This window comes from Rhinopithecus roxellana, chromosome 2 (assembly GCF_007565055.1).
Source record: "Rhinopithecus roxellana isolate Shanxi Qingling chromosome 2, ASM756505v1, whole genome shotgun sequence".
Taxonomy (NCBI): domain Eukaryota; kingdom Metazoa; phylum Chordata; class Mammalia; order Primates; family Cercopithecidae; genus Rhinopithecus; species Rhinopithecus roxellana.
The window spans coordinates 143,461,562-143,483,595 of NC_044550.1; the positions used below are offsets into that span (position 1 = coordinate 143,461,562).

Sequence of the window (22,034 nt, forward strand, 5' to 3'; positions counted from 1 at the left end):
TCTGCCTATGTTTGCTTTATATATTTGGAGGGTAGTTTTTGAAATGTATACAAGCTTAAGATTTTTATATTACCCTAATAATTGAACCTTTTATCATTTTCTGGTGATTTTCTATTGTCTTTAGTAGTGATTTTTGTTGTAAAGTGTAATTTGTCTAATATTGATAGACCTATATCAGCTTCCTTTTAGTTAGTATTTATTTCTTTCTTCATACTTTTACTTTGAATGTTTTTATGTTAGATGTATCTCTTGTAAGCACGATGGCTGGATTTTTCGAAATCCACTCTGTCCACCTTTACTTTTAACTGATAAACTTAGTTCTTTTATGGTTATTTTGGTTATTCATATAATTGATCTTGTTTCTTACAATTATTCATATAATTGATCTTGTCTCATTCTGTGCTTTTTGTTTATCTCACATTTTCTGTGATTGTTCTTCTAATACACAAAATGATGTAGTTGGATTTTTTTTTCCTGTCATGCCTTATTTAAAATTTTTAAAATTGTTTCCACATTTTTAAATAAATTTTTTTCTTCTCTACTAATTTGGAAATCATATACACTATTTTTGTTCTTTTAGTGGTTACAAGTTTTATCATGCAGACTTTAAATCTAAAGTCAAACCATTTTCTTGGCTTTCCTCCTCACACATACGAAGACTTTAAAACATTTTAATTCTGATACTTGCCTCCCTCTCAGTTTACATGCTCTCATTGTCCAGAATATACAAGTAGTGTTTGTTTTCACTTATTCATCTAGTTATTGCTTTCTGCTTCATTTTTTTCTTGCATCATATACCTTTCATCTGGGAATTTCCTTCTGCCTGATGTTCATCTTTGAGAATTTTCTTTACAGTAAGGGTCTGCTTGGTGTCAAATTCTTTTTTTAAAATCTGCAGATCTTTTTATTGCCCTCATTCTTGTAAGATTCTTTTGCTGCATATGTATATTCTATACTGACAGTTATTTTCTGTTGTTGAAGATAACACTTAACTCCCTTCTGACTTACATTATTATTGTTGTTAAGTCAGCTGTCATTCTAATAGTTTCTTTGTAGATAACTAGTTTTAAAATGATTTTTTAAAATTTCTGGTTGCTTTTAATATCATCTCTTTGTCTTTGGTGAATGACAATTTCAGTACTATGTTTCTAGTTATGGATTTCTTATTTTTTATCTTGTTTGGCATTTGTTGGCTTCTGAAATTAAGGGATTGGTATTTTTCATCAGTTCTGGAAAATTCTCAGCATTTTTCTTTACATTGCTTCCGTCCCATGCATTCTCTTCTCTTTCCGGGACTTAGATTAGATGTATACTAGAACTTTTGGCTCTGGTTCCTATGACTCTTAACCTCTCTTTCATATTTTCTATCTCTTTGCTTCTCTGTGATCTGAAACCAGACAAGATCGAGGTAGGTAAATATGAAAGCCAGATTTCCCAACTGGCAAATGCATATATTATCCCTGGGATCCAGACACAAAGCCTTGAATTCAACCCAAGACAGGAGAGTTGCAATTGAGATGTTTTCATAACATCTGGCCTCCTGGCAGATATAAACCTAGATGCTGTGTGAAAGTACTCCCGAGTTGAAGGCCTCAGAATTCTCATGTATGAAGTTCAACCAAATATGAGCTTATAATAAAAAACATTTTTAAAAAAGCCACCATGAGTGAAAACACAAACAACAAACTTCGTATTTGAACCTCTAGAAACTTCAAATACTAGAATTTTCTTGCTTTCTTTGAACTTAAAGTGTATAATTTAAGAAATCCTTAATAAAATGAAAATTAAGATCGATTCATATATATTGTGGTCACAATAAAGCAGCTTTGATATTCTTATCTATTAGAAATATATTGTTGTTTTTCTGGACATATGTTCTGATTTTTAAAAATTTAATTATCAATATTCCTTCAACCCTTTTCTCCCCTGGAATTTTCAGGCGTAACATTCACGGGGTAAGCAAAGAAAAAATAACGAGAATGTTGGAACATTATCAACGTTTTGTTTCAGTGCCAATAATTATGAGTTCTTCGGTTCCAGAGAAAATTGAACGTATTGAGTTGTGTGCATATTCTTGTGAGGATAGAAGCACTAGGTAGGTTAAAATGCCTTATGTACGAAATTCAATTTGAAATATAATTTTTAAAAATATAATTTTGGAGCGTGTGGAATCATTGCTGATAAACTTTAAAAATAAGGTGGACTTTGCCAGGTGTGGTGGCTCACACCTGTAATCCCGGCAGTTTGGGAGGCTGAGGCAGGTGGATCACCTGAGGCAGGAGTTCGAGGCGAGCCTGACCAACATGGAGAAACCCCATCTCTACCAAAAGTACAAAATTAGCTGGGCTGGTGGTGCATGCCTGTAATCTCAGCTGCTTGAGAGGCTGAGGTAGGAGAATCACTTGAACCCGGGAGGCGGAGGTTGCAGTTAGCCGAGATCGCACCATTGCATTCCACCCTGGGCAACAAGAGTGAAACTCCATCTCAAAAAAAATAAAAAAAATAAAAAATAAAATAAGGTGGACTTTTGTTATTTATAAGGGTTTACTTATAGTCTTACCTGGGGTGGGATGTATGTAGTTAGCAAGATAAGTACAAGTTCATATGGGAGATGACATGACAGTTCTTTTGTTGTCCTAGAGTTTTGCGAGTCCATGATTATGCTGTGAATTCTCCTGCCAGTTTTATGTGATGCTCGCTGCTAAACCAGTATTTCCCTTATCTTCTCGCTGTTATTATTTTGTATCCACTCAAATCACTTCTTAATTTCCTTAAGTTTTAATGAAAATACTCTTTCAAGCTAGTATTATAAAAATTATTAACGGTACACTTTTACCAAGTAATAAAAGTCGTGGCCTTCTGACAGTTTGCAATCCGAGGTAGCACTGATTCTGTTTAGCAGTGAGGACACATAAACAATTGAATAAATAAAAACAGCATTAATTGACCGAGTAAAGAAGAAACCAGATATATGTAGAGGGCTGAATTATCCATATGTTATGATGGTAAGGGATAGAGAGGCTCTGTTAAAAAGGAGTTGGGAATGGAGAAGACAAAATTTATAAATGCTTTTTTAAATTGAGAAACAGTGTTGCAAAGTGGTTAAGGTCATGAACTCTTGAGCTATATTTCCTGGGTTCAAAAATCCCAAAGCTTTGTAATCTTTGGCAAGTTAACAAAATCTTTCTGTACTTCAGTTCTTCATTTCTAAAATGCCAGTAATACTCTGCTCGTAAAAATCTTACAAGGATTATGAATTAGTACATGCAAGGGACTTAGAGTTGTATCATCATCTAACACATAGAAAACTCAGTGTTAGGTATGAGTTCACTTAGGAAGGCATCCTGTGAGAGTTGGGACTTTGAGCACTGCTGAAGTTTAAAAAAAAAGGAAAATGTGTTGACAAATTTAGTCGGGAAAAATTAACTGACATTGAGAGTAAAATGATTTGCACAAGTGCTCTGCGTCTGAAATTAACATTAAGTATGGCTTTAAAAAATCTTACCAAATGACATTTCAAATGAAAGCTCTTTTTCTCTCATTTCTCTTAATTGGGCAAATAGCATTGGTTGGCCCTTTGTGACTTTGTAAGTGAAGCTTCCTCTGTATCAAATGACAGGTACACAGCATAGAGGCAGACCTATTTTACCTATGCTTAGCTATGTAAAACTAAAGTCAGAAAGAAGCCAGGAAAGTGGTGTCCTCTCCTGGGAACAAATTCAGAGCTTTAACTTTAATGCATAATTAGCACCTAAACTGAAAATCTCATATGTACTATTCAATTCAAAAAAAAGTTTGAGTGCTTCATATATGCCAAGCATCATGCTAGGTAATGGGGTTACAACAAAGTAATGTGTTCATAGTGATCAAAGATCACTATGATCAAAATTAGCTTTTATAATTTTAATGTAGTTTATTTATAAAATTTTCAGAATAACTGTTAAGTGCCCTGTCAATTAATGCTTCTTTAAATCATAGTATTGATGGCAGCGTTAAGAGACTTTCTCATGATACTCTTTAAAATAATCTTACAGCCCAAGAGACAATGAAGATACTATCTCTGAAAAAGAAGAAAATGTTTTATCTTATTCTTTGAAGCATCTAGATTTCATTGAAGAGAAGAATCTTGATGTAACCAAAGAAACAGTGTTACCCGAGAATGTTACGTATCTCTCTAATGCAGATTTAAACAAAAGAAGAAAAGAAATAAGTGATATGAATCCTAGCATTCAAAGTGCTTTAATTCTGGAAACCCCACACATATATTTTTCTGACTCTGAAAACAAACTACAAGTAACAGACAAAAGTGAAGAAGAGCAAATAGAAATGGTGGCTGTAAAAGGGTATAGTAAAACTGACACAGATAGTTCTATGGAAAGAGTATCACCTAGTACTTGGTATAGTGAAAATAATCAAGAAGACTGTGATCTTGCAAATACCGAACCACTTCAAAATGAAAAACCCTCACCTGGTGAAATAGTGGAAGAAAGAGCAACAGTAAAGAAAAAAGCCTTTGGGAAGCAAAAAAGCAAATCAACTTTGGAAAAGTTCCCAAGACATGAGCTGTCAAATTTTGTTGGTGACTGGCCAGTTGATAAGACTATTGGTCAGAGGACAAAAAGGAATAGAAAAACGGAAAAAACTTCATCTGTACAAAATGACAAAAAGTATAATTACCCTCAGTCACACAAAGTATTAGTTAACAGTTTATCTGTGAATATAGATTGTGTCCAGCAACGAGGATCTCCACATGAAAGTGTAGAGGATGGCAGAAAGTCACAGTGTGATGATGCTTCAGAGCCACTCAGTAGCTATAAATATGATGCTTATAAAAATATTGAAAAAAACTCATTCAACATTGTGGGTGACTGGCCTTCATCTGATTCTTTAGCTCAGAGGGAACACAGATCAAGAATGCCAAAGACTGGTTTCAGTGAGCCCAACCTAGAAATTGGAACAAATGGCAAAATGAATGAAATATCATTATCTACAGCACATGAGGCCTGTTGGGGCACAAGTCCTCAAAAACTAAAGACATTGAGTAGCTCCAATTTAGGAAGTTCTGAAATGCTACCCAGTGAAATGACCTGTGAGAGTCAGACTTGTCTAAGTACAAAGAGTCATGGGCAACACACATCATTGCCTCTTACTTTTACCAGTAGTGCACCAACTATTTGTGGAGTAGTGGAACCAGAAACGTTAGCTGAATGTCAAGAGCATATGCCTAAGAGAGACCCTGGAAAAGAAGTGGGCATGTGTACCCAGACTGAACCACAGGATTTTGCTCTTTTATGGAAAATAGAAAAGAATAAAATTAGCATTTCAGATCCTATCAAAGTATTAACAGGAAGATTAGATGGATTTAAGCCGAAAGTTTTCAGTATTAACACAAAATCAGATGTTCAAGAAGCAATTCCATATAGAGTAATGTATGATAAAAGCACGTTTGTTGAAGAAAGTGAGCTTACCAGTGCAGATGAATCTGAAAATCTTAACATTCTTTGTAAACTGTTTGGATCCTTTTCGTTAGAAGCCCTGAAAGACTTATATGAGAGGTGTAATAAAGATATTATTTGGGCCACAAGTCTTTTGTTGGATTCTGAAACTAAGTTATGTGAGGATGCAGAGTTTGAGAATTTCCAAAAATCGTGCGATGGATCACAAATTGGGCCTTTTTCTCTGGGGTTGAATTTGAAAGAAATTATTAGCCAAAGAGGAACTTTAGAGAATTCTAATTCTCCTGTGCCAGAGTTTAGCCATGGGATTGGTATTAGTAATGCTAACTCACAGTCTACTTGTGATGCAGAAAGAGGAAACTCAGAGCAGACGGAAATGAGAGCTGTTACTCCTGAAAACCATGAATCAATGACAAGTATATTTCCCAGTGCTGCTGTGAGTCTAAAGAATAATGACGACGTACTTCCTAACAGCCAGGCAGAACTTTTATATAGCAGTAAGCAGTCCTTTCCAGGTATTCCAAAAGCTACTACTGCAGATATGAGTGAAACAGAAAAAAACCTAGTAGTCACAGAGGCTGGAGACAACATACATTCTCCTTCACATTTTTCTGATATTTTTAACTTTGTATCTAGTACTTCAAATCTTGAATTCAATGAAGAAATTTATTTTGCTGACTCTCTTGAAATAAAGAGAAATGAAAAATTTCCAAAGGATTATGTGAAATTTTCAGATGCAGAAGAATTTATGAATGAAGATGAGAAGGAAATGGAGGAAATCCTAATGGCAGGAAGTAGTTTATCAGCTGGAGTTAGCGAGGAAGATAATACCGAGATATTGAATCCCACTCCAGCGATGGCCAAATCTCTGACCATAGACTGTCTGGAATTGGCATTACCGCCTGAACTGGCTTTTCAGCTTAATGAATTATTTGGTCCTGTTGGTATTGATTCAGGTGAGGAAAGAGTAAATGACCATGTGTGTGTCTTTGTGTGACTAGACTATAGAAGGTTCTATTTTTTTTTCCCCCTGAGGCAGAGTCTCGCTTTGTTGCCCAGGCTAGAGTGCAGTGCCTCAGTCTCGGCTCACTGCAACCTCCACCTCCCAGGCTCAAGTGATTCTCCTGCCTCAACCTCCAGAGTAGCTGGGATTATAGGAATGTACCACCATACCTGGCTAGAGAGTTCTATTTTGATTGTGAAATTGTTTTCTATGTTAACTGAAATGCAAAAGTAACTTTATGTTGTCTAACTTCACATAGTGCCTTATTTTTGACACATTTCTGGAGAACTTTAAAAAATACAATTGGAATAAATAGAGAATATTTATATGGAGTTTGTATTTATCCCATGCATAGTTTGAACGTTTTCTCTGGTATATACTTCACACCTAATTGTATGGATGAACCTTTTAAAATCCTTTGGTGCTACTCCAGATACGTTTAAGACAAGATTAATTTTTTTAGAGCATATTTATTGAAAAGTCTTGATTAACAGAAATGAATAAAGTAAATATATTTAGACTCATGGAAAGGAATAACTTAAATAGATTTACTATGAAGCTTTGTATAACTGCAGTAGTCAAGAAGTGTGAAGACAGTAACATAGCATATAACATAAATAAAACTACTCTAAGAGATTTAGTAAATAGAAGCATAAGTTAGGAATTAATAATACAAGTTAGTTTTATAATGCATGAGGTGGGTTAGTATGTTTTCTGCAAATATATAATGACTAATGATTACATTTTTCCCTCCCCCTTCCCCCACAAGGGTCTCTAACAGTTGAAGATTGTGTGGTTCATATAGATCTGAATCTGGCGAAAGTGATTCATGAGAAATGGAAAGAATCTGTAATGGTTGGTAGGCTTCTTTTTATAAAGAGCTCTTTTTTGTCCATTTTGAACCTTTGAATTTCAGTAAAATCTACTACATAATATGAAGGAGTTCTGTTGAGTTTTGACTTTGAGTTGGATGAGTTCTGTTGAATTTTGACTTTGAGAGAGAATGGACTTGTACCACTTAACAGATCACTGTCTTTTTTTTTTCTTTCTTTCTTTTCACTAGTTTAAGTATTTCCAGATGGCCCCAAATTATATAATTAGCGATGGAGCTCATCATGATTGTTGATTTTTTTTTTCTTTTTTCTATTTTAGAGACAGTGTCTAACTCTGTTGCCCTGGTTGAGTGCAGTGGCACAGTCATAGCTCACTGCAGCCTTGAACTACTGGGCACACGATCCTCCTGCCTTAGCCTCCAGAGTAGGTGGGACTAAACAGGTGCCTGCCACCACACCTAGGTAATTTTTTTTTTTTTTTAAACAGAGGCGAGGTCTCACTATGTTGCCCAGGTTGGTTTTGAATTCCTGGCTTTAAGTGATCCTCCTGCCTTGGCCTCCCAAAGTGTTGGGATTGTAGGCATGAGCCACTATGCCTGGCCTGTTTTTTTTTCCAAGAAAAAAAAATTATAAACAGTGAGTTTTTCACTCCCGAAATTAAAGACTTCAATGCTGATTGGTTAAATTTCAAAGATAGTTTTTAATTTATTAAAAAATTTTTTTTCAGACCATTCTCCATAACAAGACTTTTTTTGAAAAAAAGTGCAGTATTTTTACCATTCTGTAAGTGGAAAAATATGTAGCTGTAGTCATACTTCATAATTTTTATTATCTAACTTTATTGTTTTACTTAGATTTAGTAAGGATCGTTTACAGTTATACAAGGAGAAATGATTTCTAGAGAAAAATAATATAACCTTGTATCCTTGTTTATTAATGCACTCCTGGTTTGCCAATCTCTTGCCTGGGTTTTGTGTTTAGGAGCGACAAAGACAAGAAGAGGTGTCTTGTGGCAAGTTTATGCAAGGTAAAGCACATATTTTTATTTCTAATGTCTTAATGTTGAAACTGGGTGTGTGTGTTTGAATTTTAACTCATTCTAAATTACTTCCACAAAATACGGTACCCACAAATTTTGATTTGCAAATAAAAGTTTTATTTATTTATTTAAAGATGGCGTCTTGCTCTGTCGCCCAGGCTAGAGTGCAATGGTGCCATCTTGCCTTACTGCAACCTCTGCCTCCTGGGTTCAAGCAATTCTCCTGCCTCAACCTCCTGAGTAGCTGGGACTACAGGTGCACGCCACCACGCCTGGCTAATTTTTGTATTTTTAGTAGAGACAGGGTTTCACCATGTTGGTCAGGCTGGTCTCGAACTCCTGACCGCAGATGATCCACCCGCCTTGGCCTCCCAAAGTGCTGGGGTTACAGGCATGAGCCACCACGCCCAGCCAGTTCTTTAAAAATATTTAATACTTTATTGATATGAAATAAAACTTAAAAGGGAAAAAAGCCCCTATAATATATATTGAACTTTCATGAGTGCTGTGGAACACCTAGGGTATGCTCTCAAAGTATTTCCTGTTGAGGTTTTGCTCTGCATGAAAGAAAACTTTTGGTTTGAGAGCAATAAAGTGTTCATGTGTTTGATCAAGAACATCATTGAAATATTACTTGGTTATTCAAAGTTTTTATTGATGTTAGTATTGTTAGATCACAAAACGCAGCCTGCTTTTTTGGTACATCCTGCCAACTTGAAAATACTTGATTCCAGATGACTTTTCTTAGATAGTGTTGTCTTCAGTGACTGTTGCAGGGTGGCAGACCTGTTATTAAGCATCCTCCTTTTGTGCCTGAGTTCCTCCATATGCCTCTGTTGTCCACTCCACACTGGGACCAAGGCAAAGAGTTCCACTTTGAAGATTCTTAGGATCCACTTTGGTCCAGACCTGTGCTCATGTCATAGCCTCAAGAGCTACAGCTGATGTAGGGATAGAGGTGCCCAAAGGATGGTGTGCAAATGCCAGTATCTGTTGTTTCTTCACTCCCCAGGACAGCAGAGGAATATATCAGAATGTGTTGATATTCCTCTGAGAAGTTGAAATGTTACACATTAAATTCTGTTATTGTGAGCTTTATAGAATGTTCAGTTCCTTATTTTGAATATCATTTTGCCAATCTTTATTGTGTGCCTTCACTGAGTTACAGGTTTGCCAAAATAATCGATCTTCTTGGTCCTTAGAATGGGTGAGCAGAGCTGACTATAGCTGTTATGGTTGCTCACTTCCAGCTGGCTATAACTTCCTCTATTTACCAGTGTCCTGTATACATGTCACCATATTTTGGGTTGATATGATATGAAAAAGAGTGGGAAGCATTGAGTCAGTTTAAAATTATACACAGACTGGCCGGGTGCAGTGGCTCACACCTGTAATCCCAGCACTTTGGGAGGCCAAGGCAGGCAGATCACCTGAGGTCACGAGTTCGAGGCCATCCTGGCCAACATGGTGAAACCCCGTCTCTACTAAAAATACAAAAATTAGCCAGGTGTGGTGGCAGGCGCCTGTAATCCCAGCTACTTGGGAGGCTGAAGCAGGAGAATTGCTTGAACCCAGGAGGTGGAGGTTGCAGTGAGCCGAGATCGCGCCATTGCACTCCAGCCTGGGTGACAGTGCAAGACTCTGTCTCAAAAAAAACAACAAAAAAAATTATACACAGATCATTACTCTTTTAAAATATTGCTACATTAACACATACCATTTCTTACTTGCAATGATGTGAAGATGTATTTTACAATTTCAGAGTTGTGTTATATTTACAAACTGAAAATTAAAAAACTGTTCCCTTGGTCTCTGAGGTGAATGTAACAGAGTGAATAATGTTTAATTTATACATTTATTGTTGAGAGTATGACAGTATTTATACTACTTTGTAGATCCTTCCTTGGTTGGACATACTGGGCTTGATAATCCTGAACAAAAATCATCTCAGAGAACAGGCAAAAAATTACTGAAGACCTTAGCAGCGTCCGAAATGCTACCTTTATTGGATCATTGGAATACTCAAACTAAAAACGTATCACTCAGAGAAATAATGTCAGAAGAAATTGCTTTACAGGAAAAACATAATTTGGTATGAATTAATATAAAAAGCTACTGTCTCTGATTCTGGTTTATTGTGTATGTTTACTTTGTGATTTTCAAAGTATTTTTTAGTCTGGAATCCATATTTAACTTGATTGAATTTAATGTTAAAATTGAAAAATATTTTAAGTATAATTTGAAGCTGGAGGTTTTTCCTTCAGAGAAATTAGTTGATACTCAGCTATAAGCCATCCATGTTATGTTTGTGTTGTTTTAGATTTAATTTTATAGGTGATTGAGCTGCATCTTTCTTTTTCTTTCTTTTTTTTTTTGAGACGGAGTCTCGCTCTGTCACCCAGGCTGGAGTGCAGTGGTGCGATCTCGGCTCACCGCAATCTCCGCCTCCCGGGTTCACGCCATTCTCCTGCCTCAGCCTCCCGAGTAGCTGGGACTACAGGCGCCTGCCACCTCACCCGGCTGGTTTTTTGTATTTTTAGTAGAGACGGGGTTTCACCCAGTTAGCCAGGATGGTCTCGATCTCCTGACCTTGTGTTCCGCCCGCCTCAGCCTCCCAAAATGCTGGGATTACAGGTGTGAGCCACTGCGCCCAGCCTTTTTTTTTTTTTTTTTTTTTTTTTTGAGACATGGTCTTGCCTCTGTTGCCCACACTAGAGTGCAGTGGTGTGATCACAGCACATGGAAGCCTTGACCTCCAGGGCTCAGGCAATCCTCCCACCTCAGCCTCCTGAGTAACAGGGACTGCCATGCCTGGGTTTTTTTTTTTTTTTTTTTTTTTTTTGAGATGGAGTTTCACTCTGTTGCACAGGTTGGAGTACAGTGGTGCAATCTTGGCTCACTGCAACCTCCATCTTTCAGGTTCAAGCGATTCTCCTGCCGCAGCCTCCCAAATAGCAGGGACTACAGGTGTGCGCCTGGCTAATTTTTAGTAATTTTAGTAGAGACGGTGTTTTACCATGTTGGCCAGGCTGGTCTCGAACTCCTGACTTCAAGTGATCTACCTGCCTCAACCTCCCAAAGTGCTGGGATTACATACATGAGCCACCATGCCCGCCAATTTTTGAATTTATTATAGAGACAGTTTTGCCACGTTGCCCTGGCTGGTCTTGAGTTCTGGGCTCAGTGATTCACCTGCCTTTCCCTCCCAAAATGCTGGAATTAAAGGCATGAGTCACTGTGTCTAACCGGCTGTATCTTTTTTTTCTTTTTTTAATTTTATTTGTTTGAAACAGAGTCTTGCTCTGTTGCCCAGGCTGGAGTGCAGTGGTACAGTAAGGCTCACTGCAGCCTCAACCTCCTGGGTTTAAGTGAGCCCCCTGTTTTAGCCTCCCAAGTAGGTGGGACCACAGGCACGTGCCATGATGCCTGGCTAATTTTATTTTTTGTAGAGAGGGGGTCTTGCCATGTTGCCCAAGCTGATCTTGCACTCCTGGGCTCAAGTGACCCTCCTGCCTCAGCTTCCCAAAGTGCTGGGATTACTGACATGAGCCACCATGCCCAGTCAGCTGCATCTTTTTCAGCTTTTAATATTTGCCTCTATTTTTTTATTTCTATAAAAACATGAAAGAAATCTTATTTAAAGATAATTATTTATATTAGTAATAAGAAATGTCTGTCTTACTATTAAAGATGTCTATCTTTGAAACAAATTTTTTTTTTTTTTGAGATGGAGTCTTGCTCTATTGCCCAGGCTGGAGTGCAGTGGCGCGACCTCAGCTCACTGCAAGCTCTGCCTCCCAGGTTCACACCATTCTACTGCCTCAGCTTCCTGAGTAGCTGGAACTATAGGTGCCCGCCACCACGCCTGGCTAATTTTTTGTATTTTTTAGTAGAGACAGGGTTTCACCCTGTTAGCCCGGCTGGTCTCAATCTCCTGACCTCGTGATCCACCAGCCTTGGCCTCCCAGAGTGCTGGGATTACCGGTGTGAGCCACCACGCCTGGCCGAAACAAAATTTTTTAGAGAAAAATTTTAGAAACTTAGGAGTTTGAATAAAAAAATTACTCTTCCTTTTCAAACAGAACCTTCACTTTACTTTGAATTTTAGTTTTGGTCTTTATTTCAGAATATCTAAATATATGAAGCCATACATGCAGTTGATTTCATTTGGATTTCTTCTACTCTTTTCTGGAATTCTGAAAATTAGTATTAAAGAATTCCAGGTCAAAAGGGAAAACATCTTAGAGGTTATTTAGTCTAATTCTCAAGGGAAAAAAATAATTCTTAGATGGTGTTCTTAAAACATTTTAACACTTTCTTATTCGTTTGACTGCACAAAGGAGCACGTTTATATTTGGCTGTAATACATCCAGTTAAAGCATAGGGATTCCTATACCTTCATTTTTATTTTTTTAATTTATCTTGGTTAATTAAATTAGAAATATGCTGCCATTCCCATCTTTGTATCCTAATGCAATCCAAGAAATAACCTCTTCAGTAGATCTTAAAATTTTAGTGTCCTGTCAAATAGCCTCTTCAATTAATATATGTATTAGTTTGAGGCAATGAATTTTCTCTTTTTTTTTTTTTTGAGCTCATTCTGTCACCTTGGCTGGAGTGGTGGTGCGTTCTTGGCACACTGCAACCTCCACCTCCTGGGTTCGAGCAGTCTTCCTGCCTGAGCTTCCCAAGTAGCTGGGATTACAGGCATGTGCCACCACACACAGCTAATTTTTGTATTTTTAGTAGAGACGGGGTTACACCATGTTGGCCAGGCTGGTCTTGAACTCCTGACCTTAAGTTATTCGGCCTCCCAAAGTGTTGGGATTACAGGCGTGAGCCACGGCACCCAGTCAGCAATGGATTTTCTTAAAAAAATAAAAAATAAGAATAAGGAAAGCCTAACACTTAGGCTTAAATGATGTGATACTTTCTGTTGAAAGGCCATTTTCCCCTATTGAAACTTGTCTTTACAGTTCTAACCTCTCTTTAATATCTCGATGTAATAGTGAACAAATGAGCATCTTTTAACTTAACAACTTATTTATTTATTTATTTTTTTTTGCTATCAGTGATTTTTGCTTTTGTGTTTTTTTTTTTTTTTTTGAGACAGAGTCTGGCTCTGTTACAGGCTGGAGTGCAGTGGCACCATCTCAGCTCACTGCAACTTTGCCTTTTGGGCTCAAGCCATTCTCCCACCTTAGCCTCCTAAGTAGTTGGGACTACAGGTATGAGCCATGATGCTCTGCTAGTTTTTTTTTTTGTTGTTGTTTGTTTGTTTTGAGACACAGTCTCACTGTGTTGCTCAGGTTGGAGTGCAGTGGCACAATCTCGGCTCACTACAATCTCCACCTCCCAAGTTCAAGCGATTCTCCTGCCTCAACCTCCCAAGTAGAAGGGATTACAGGTGTCCGCCACCATGCCTGGCTAATTTTTGTGTTTTTAGAAGAGATGAGGTTTCACCATGTTGGCCAGGCTGGTCTCAAACTCCTGAGCTCAAGCAATTCACCTGCCTCGGCCTTCCAAAGTGCTGGGATTATAGGTATGAGCTACCATACCTGGCCTTTGCTTGTTTTTCTATAGATTGGATAATATAATAGAAGCTGGTTGGCTTTGTCCCAAGGATACCCACCTTTACATAGAGCCTCAGAAGGATACTTTTTTTCTTTCTTTCTTTTTTTCTCAAATAGAGATGAGGTCTTGCAGTGTTGCCCAGGCTGGTCTCGAACTCCTGGCTTCAAGCAGCCTTCTACCTTGGCCTTTCAAAGTGCTGGGATTATTAAGTGTAAATGACACTGCACCCAGCCAGATAATTTTCTGATACTGTCCTCATTCTTTGTCCCCAGAGGAGAAATATACTTTGTATATATTTTTTAAAGCAAAAAATAGAAACTTTACACATAATATATGAATAGAATAATTAATTTTAAGATGATTAGGGTTACAAGGTTTTAGTTCATTGATGAAACCTCAGAATTTATAGTTTAGAAACTATGACCTGGTAGATTGGTAGAAAATCTGATTATTGAATTTTTTAGTAAGTTTAGATTACATGCATATCTTAAGTAAAATGTGAAGTATTTTGGATTTTTTTGGGGGGGGACTGGGTTTCACTCTATTGCCCATGCTGGAGTGTGCAGTGGCGCAATCTCCTGGGCTCAAGCAATCCTGTCACCTCAGCCCCTCAAGTAGCCGGGACCAGAAGCACACGTCACCACGCCTGGCTTATTTTTGTATTTTTAGTATAGATGGGGTTTTGCCATGTTGCCCAGGCTGGTCTCAAACTCCTGGGCTCAAGCGATCTGCCCACCTTGGCCTTCCAACGTGTTAGGATTATAGGCATGAGCCACTGCACCCAGCCAGAAATATTTTAAATTCTTCAGGTAGCTTGTTTCCTTCACTCTTGTTACATGTTCAGCTGTATCACTCCTTTTTGCTTATCATATTGTCAGCTCTTGTGGTTCCTCTTTTATTGCTGTTTGGTGTTATAAATGGCCTAAGTATGGTTAAGCTTTAAAACAAATAACAATTCTACCTTTTCCCCAGATTTCTTTAATTTGTTTGTTTGTTTATTTATTTATTTATTTATTTTTGATACAGGGTATCACTCTGTTGTCCAGCCTGGAGTGCAGTGACTTGATCCGAGCTCACTGTAGCCTTGACCTCCTGGGCTCAAGCCATCCTTCCACCTCAGCAGGGACTATAGGGACTTGCCATCACACCTGGCCAGTTTTTAAAAAACAATTTTATGTAGAGATAGGGTCTTGCTATGTTGTCAGGTTGGTCTTGAACTCCTGGGTTCAAAGAATCCTCCTACCTCAGCTATTGTAATTTTTAAATTTAGGAATTTTCGGTCATTTTATTGCCTTTGAAATTGTATAGGAAGTTATTTTTCAGACATCAGCATTTTTGTAGCAAACAAAGTTATTTTGTTACATCACAGTGTTGACAAATTGTCACTTTAAGAATATTTATTGGCCGGGCGCGGTGGCTCAAGCCTGTAATCCCAGCACTTTGGGAGGCCGAGACGGGCGGATCACGAGGTCTGGAGATCGAGACCATCCTGGCTAACACAGTGAAACCCCGTCTCTACTAAAAAATACAAAAAACTAGCCGGGCGTGGTGGCGGGCGCCTGTAGTCCCAGCTACTCGGGAGGCTGAGGCAGGAGAATGGCGTAAACCCGGGAGATGGAGCTTGCAGTGAGCTGAGATCCAGCCACTGCACTCCAGCCTGGGCGACAGAGTGAGACTCCGTCTCAAAAAAAAAAAAAAAAAAAAAAAAAGAATATTTATTATCATCTTAGGTTAGAATTAAAATAGCATATTTTTAGGAAAGTTCTTTTGTTCTGACAGTTTAGAGCAGATCCAAATATGAAATGTGAGTAATAATATAATTCTTATACAGTTATTTTGGAGTAAATATATTTGTGAAAAACTTCAAAAATAATTGTGAATTCCAAGATTTTCTGTTAATCTGAATTTGCAGCTTGTTTGTACACTGTAGTTTCTGCCCATTGAGGAGAATATGTTTTGAGGATGATGTTCACAGCATCACACAGTGTCACTTTTATGAGGACCCATGGGAGAAATTTCTCTCAGGTCTCAGTACCAGAAAAATCTGTATTTCTCCTGAGCAACTGGTTTGTTTTTATTTTATGGACACTGAGAATCTTTGTTTTCCCCTTTGCTTTGTCCATTAAGAGTCTCAGAACTAAATTTGTGGCCTGCCTTTTGCAATTATACAGAATTTTGTGGCATGCATTTATATCGAATACTACTAGCCTTATCTTACATTTTATCTTTATTTTCTCTGACTTTATTTATATCCTGTTTATGTATATGTATGTATATATATACCTCTATATCTTCATCCTTTTAATGATTCAATGTGTTGGATATGCATGTGTGACAGTATGCGTATATATATTTACATACACATGCCCACACATACATGTATATGTGGGACTGTGTGTGTGTGTGTGTGTGTATATTTTTGAGCAACTTCAAATACTTGGCAAAAAATGGGATATAAATAAATAGTGCAAGAGTACTCATATTACTAATTTCAGCCTTTAATCAGTAAAGAAAGTCTGTGATTGCTTTTAAATCATCAGCAGTTTAGCAACAAGTTAACCATGCCTTTGATGAGCGTTTCTAGTATTATACATTTCATCTTGAAGATGATTTTTGTGTTTTTGTTTTAGAAAAGGGAGACCCTTATGTTTGAAAAAGATTGTGCCACTAAACTAAAGGAAAAGCAGCTCTTTAAGATATTTCCAGCCATTAACCAAAATTTTCTGGTGGACATTTTCAAGGACCACAAGTGAGTGCTAGAAGGATTGTCTGTAGTTTCTACTCTGATGTCACTGAAAGCATATGCCATGTTTATTTTTCTGATAACAAAAACAATACAGGTCTACAGTAGTCTTTCCTAATCTGTGGGTATTATTCCAAGACCCACAGTGGATGCATGAAACCATGAATATAACTGAACCCTGCATATACCCTATATATACTATGTTTTTTCCTGTAAATAAGAATTGATTTACAAATTAGGCACAGTAAAAATTTAACAACTATAGCTAACAATAAAATAGAACAGTTATAACAATATACTGTAATGTAAGTTATGTAAACATGGTCTCTTTCTCTGTGTCTCAAAATACAGTTGTCCTTCAGTATCTGTGGGAGATTGGTTGCAGGACAGAAAATCTTTGCCTTTATTGTTTCTGAGTTTTATGTTTTATTTAGGGAGTCTGTTATGTCCCAATATTATAAAAATTTTTCTTTATTATTTTAAATGTCTACCTTTTTATGTGTGTGGTATGAGGTAGAGATTTATAAATGAACTAGAGATTTAACTTGTTTTTCCAAATGACTAACCAAATGAATGGATCATCTTTGCCCCCCCACTTATATAAAACATAACTGGTAATACTTACTACATTCCCAAATACATACAAATACTTACTACATTCCCAAATACATTGTTAGATCCTGAGTTGCCACCATGTTGTTTTAATTATTGTAGTGTTATGTTTGGTATATCAGGAATGCTCTGGTTTGAAAAATGTATACTTTTGATCATGTATTTTTCGTAAATTCTTCACAAGAGCTTGTTTTAAATAGATACTTTTTGAGAATCTTTTGAGAATCTAATATAGATTTTGATCTTTAGTTTATTAATACATTTCATATCAATCGCAATAATGGATTTCTGGAATAAAACCTACTTTACCTTCAGATTTTTTTTTTTTTTTCTTCCTTTAATGCAGGTAGGAATTGATTTACTAATTCATTGGGATTTTTGCAATAGTAATGAAATGGCGTTGGTCTGTGATTTTTTTTTCTGTTCCTGGGCTATTTTCGTCAGATTTTAGTTTCAGTGTTTTATTTGGTGTCAGCCTTAATAAAATAAACTGGCAGACCACCATTTTTCTCTCTGCTATGGTAAGTTTAAAGAACTTAGTACTTTGAAGGTTCTGGGCTTGTACCTTCTCAGAGAGAGAATCTTGGTTTGTTAGTCAAAGTCTATTTTATGCTCTCTCATCATTTATTTTTACTGATATCTTTCTCTTAAAATTTGTTAGTATATTTTCAACTCTGGTTAGTTTATTTCCTTTCAGTCTTTAATAACATACATTTAAGGTATGAATTTTTCTCTATATGTTGTTCCGATTTTGATACATATTTTAATTTTCATTATTTTCTAAATCTCAGATTTTAGTTTGAATTTCTATTTACCCTGGAATTTCTTTCTTTTTTTTTTTTTGAGAGAGTCTCACTTTGTCTCCCAGGCTGGAGTGCAGTGGCGCCATCGCGGCTCACTGCAGCCTCCGCCTCCCGGGTTCAAGCGATTCTCCTGCCTCAGCCTGCTGAGTAGCAGGGATTACAGGCGTGTGCCACTATGCCTGGCTAATTTTTGTATTTTTAGTAGAGACAGGGTTTCACCGTGTTGGCCAGGCTGGTTTCGAATTCCTGACCTCTGGTGATCCACCGACGTTAGCCTCCCAGAGTGCTGGGATTACAGGTGTGAGCCACTTCACCCGGCCAATTTTTAAGGCATATAAAAACATGAGTGAATTTTATGTTTAGACTTGGACCCCATTCCCAAGATACCTCATTATGTATATACAGATATTCCAAAATTTGGAAAAATTTGAAATCTCAGCCACTTCTGATCCCAAGTGTTTCAGATGAGGAGTAGTCAATGTATACTTTCGTGTGTGTGTGTGTTTGTGTGAGACAGGATCTTGCTGTTGCCCAGGCTGGAGTATAGTAGCACGATCTTGGCTCATTGCATCCTTGACCTCCTGAACTCAAGTGATCCTCCCACCTCTGCCTCCCAAGTAGCTGGGACTACAGGCACGTGCCACCACACCTGGGTATTTTTTGTATATTTTTTGTAGAGATGGAGTTTCACCATGTTGCACAGGCTGGTCTTGAACTCCTGAGCTCAAGGGATTCTCCCCGCTTGGCCACCCAAATTTCTGGGATTACAGGTGTGAACCACTGTGCCCAGTGCAGTCTGTACTTAAGAATATTTATTCTCTGCTGAGTGTGCAGAGTTCTAAATATGTCACCTAAATCAAATCTTTAAAGGTAGTATTCCAATCCCTAATTTTCTTATTTATTTTTGCTACCTAACTTGCTATTTTCTGAGAGTTTTGTGTTAAAATCTCCCAGATGCCGGAGGGTGATGCTAGCATATGGCCATTCCTGTTCTATGAGTACCTAGGGCAAGAGGCCTGAGGTGAAATAGCTCGGAGTTGTGCTTCCCCAGGCAAAGGAGGGGGCTGGGTGTGTCCTTTCTGGGGATAGCCAGTGATTAGTCAGCCAGGCCCCTCATGTTAGGTGGCTGATTGCCTCCATTTGTCTGCCAACAGCTGGCTGATTATCTCAGCTAGCAGTAGGTTCAACTTCATCCTGGTAAGAAGGGTAGGTAGGCTCAGTTACTACAGTCTGTGCTTGAGGTGTAATCTTCTAGGGCTGTTTGTGTCAAACAACATCAGGGCTGGAGACTGACTTCCAGCAGGTGGATGATTGTAAGGCCTAGAAAGGATGTGGATAATTGTTGATAGCATCCAGCCCCTAGATACTGATATCCTTTGTGTTGAGCATGTCTGAGGCAACAAGATGAGAGGGGAAGTGGAACTGGTAGTTGCACATGGCTTCCCTTCAAGGGTTGTCTTTAATAAATTGAAGAATAGCAAAACATCACATTATTTTGGATAATTAGTTTACCAAATTCCTTCCCTCCCTCCCTCCCTCCCTCCCTTCCTCCCTTCCCTTCCTTTCTCACTCCCTCCCTCTCTCCCTCTCTCTCTCTTTCTTTTTTTCTGACAGAGTTTTGCTCTTGTTGTTCAGGCTGGAGTGCAGTGGCACCATCTCGGCTCCCTGCAACCTCTGCCTCCTGGGTTCAGGCAATTCTCCTGCCTCAGCCTCCCAAGTAGTTGGGATTACAGGTGCCCACCACCATGTAATTTTTTTTGTATTTTTTGCAGAGACAGGGTTTCACCATGTTGGCCAGGCTGATCTCGAGCTCCTGACCTCAGGTGATCCACCTGCCTTGGCCTCCCAAAGTGCTGCAATTACAGGCGTGAGCCTGGCCTAGTTAACCAAACTTCAAAAAATATTCGTATGTGGTCAGTTCCTCAGTATCTGGCCAATGGAAGAGGTGAGAGACATAAATAGTGTGAAATACTGAGCAGCACACTAAAATGTTGTGAAATACTGAGAAGCATATAATTTTTTGAATGATTTTCTTTAGATATTGGAACGTGAGTGTATCAGACATTTGTCGATTTGTAGAATTTCATTCTACAGATAATATAGTATCACCCTCAAGATATGACTGAATAATGCAGGGATGAGAGGTAGGGTAGTGCTTTAGTTTTTCTTTTCTGTATCCCTGCTTAGAATTTGACTAAAATCCCATGGTAAAAGTAAACTTAGAATTTGACACAATAAAAATGTCAGCTTAAAGGTCTATTGTCTGTGTTTGATGTTTGAAGGAAACCAAGTGTGAATCCAACAAAGGATTTAAGAATAGGTGATAAGGCCTGGCGTGGTGCCTCACACCTGTAATCCCAGCACTTTGGGAGGCCAAGGTGGGCGGATCACGAGGTCAGGAGATCGAGATCATCCTGCCTAACACGGTGAAACCCCGTCTGTACTAAAAATACAAAAAATTAGCCGGGTGTGGTGGCGGGCGCCTGTGGTCCCAGCTACTCGGAAGGCTGAGGCAGGAGAATGACGTGAACCCGGGAGGCAGAGCTTACAGTGAGCCGAGATCACGCCACTGCACTCCAGCCTGGGTGACAGAGCGAGACTCTGTCTCGGAAAAAAAAAAAAAAAAATAGGTGATAAAATGAAAGAAAGATTTGTTGTGGTTAATCTGCCTGGAACAAAGGATTCAAAATTGAATTATCTATCTATCTGGTTTTTTTTTTTTTTTTTTTTTTTTTGAGACAAAGTCTCTCTCTGTTGCCCAGGCTGGAGTGCAGTAGCACGATCTCAGCTCACTGCAACCTCTGCCTTCTGGCTTCAAGTGATTCTCGTGCCTCTCAGCCTCCCAAGATTACAGGTACATGTCACCACACCCGGCTAATTTTTGTATTTTTTGTAGAGACGGTGTTTCGCCATGTTGGCCAGGCTAGTCTCGAACTCCTGACCTCAAGTGATCTACCCGCCTTGGCCTCCCGAAGTGCTGGGATTACAGGTGTGAGCTACCGCACCTGGCTGAATTACCAATGTACTATCTTTTGGCATTCGTTTTTTGAAAATTAGCTTTTGAGAACCTACTACTTGATAGTTTCCTTCTGATTATTCTTGATTTTTTTTTTTTGAGATATACCATGAGCATTTAATTTCAAGGTTGAAAACTTAAAAGTAAGCCAGTTTTTCATATTCTTGTAAGATGTTTGAAGATTGCTTGTGTTAATGTCTCCACATAACTTATTTTCATTTATTGACATTATATTTCTACAGCTATTCATTAGAACACACAGTGCAATTTCTTAACTGTGTTCTTGAAGGGGACCCTGTAAAAACAGTTGTAGCCCAAGAGTTTGTTCACCAAAATGAGAATGTCATATCTCATACTGGCCAGAAGTCTAAAGAAAAAAAGGTATGGAGTTACTAATTTTTTTTCCTATAAGGGTAGATAATTGCATATAAAAATGTAATTGGTTCATTGAGTATAATAATTTAATGATTATTTCTCACCATTTTGACTAGACTGAAAATTTAACCACCAGTGGCATATTTGGCTTATAATATCTGTGCACTCAAAATAATGAATTTATAGCTGATTTTTTTCTTTGTGTGCATGAAAAACAGGCACTTGAATTTCTGCAACTTCTGTATACTCTGACACAGTAGAGTATGAGGTTTAATTGAATAGCAGTAATATGATGGGTCTTGAATATAAACGTGGGCAGAAATATTTAGCCTTTTGGGAAAGAGCCAAACTTTTTCCCTAAGTGGCTCCTCCATTTTATATTTCCACTAGAGTTGTATGAGGGTTACAATTTCTCCACATCCTCACTGACACGTATTATTATTTAACACCTGTCTTTTTTTATTATAACCATTGTAGTGAGTGGGGAGTTGTTTTAAGAATACCCAGGATTTGTTTTAATCAGATGTGGTAAGACATGGAGACATGGAAGTGTCGGAAAGGAAGTTTATCATACTCACAG

General features: G+C 38.0%; 1 protein-coding gene across 7 annotated transcripts in view; it reads left to right on the plus strand.

Moving 5' to 3' along the window:
• N4BP2 (NEDD4 binding protein 2) overlaps positions 1 to 22,034 on the plus strand; it is a 95,506-nt gene that overhangs the window by 55,456 nt on the left and 18,016 nt on the right. For all 7 annotated transcript variants that reach the window (XM_010384591.2, XM_030921691.1, XM_030921687.1 and 4 more), the window contains 7 exons: positions 1,940 to 2,095; positions 4,035 to 6,412; positions 7,229 to 7,314; positions 8,274 to 8,319; positions 10,227 to 10,423; positions 16,536 to 16,654; positions 21,322 to 21,460. In XM_010384591.2, coding sequence (XP_010382893.2) covers positions 1,940 to 2,095; positions 4,035 to 6,412; positions 7,229 to 7,314; positions 8,274 to 8,319; positions 10,227 to 10,423; positions 16,536 to 16,654; positions 21,322 to 21,460 — 3,121 coding nt within the window. The remainder of the gene's footprint in view (positions 1 to 1,939; positions 2,096 to 4,034; positions 6,413 to 7,228; positions 7,315 to 8,273; positions 8,320 to 10,226; positions 10,424 to 16,535; positions 16,655 to 21,321; positions 21,461 to 22,034) is intronic.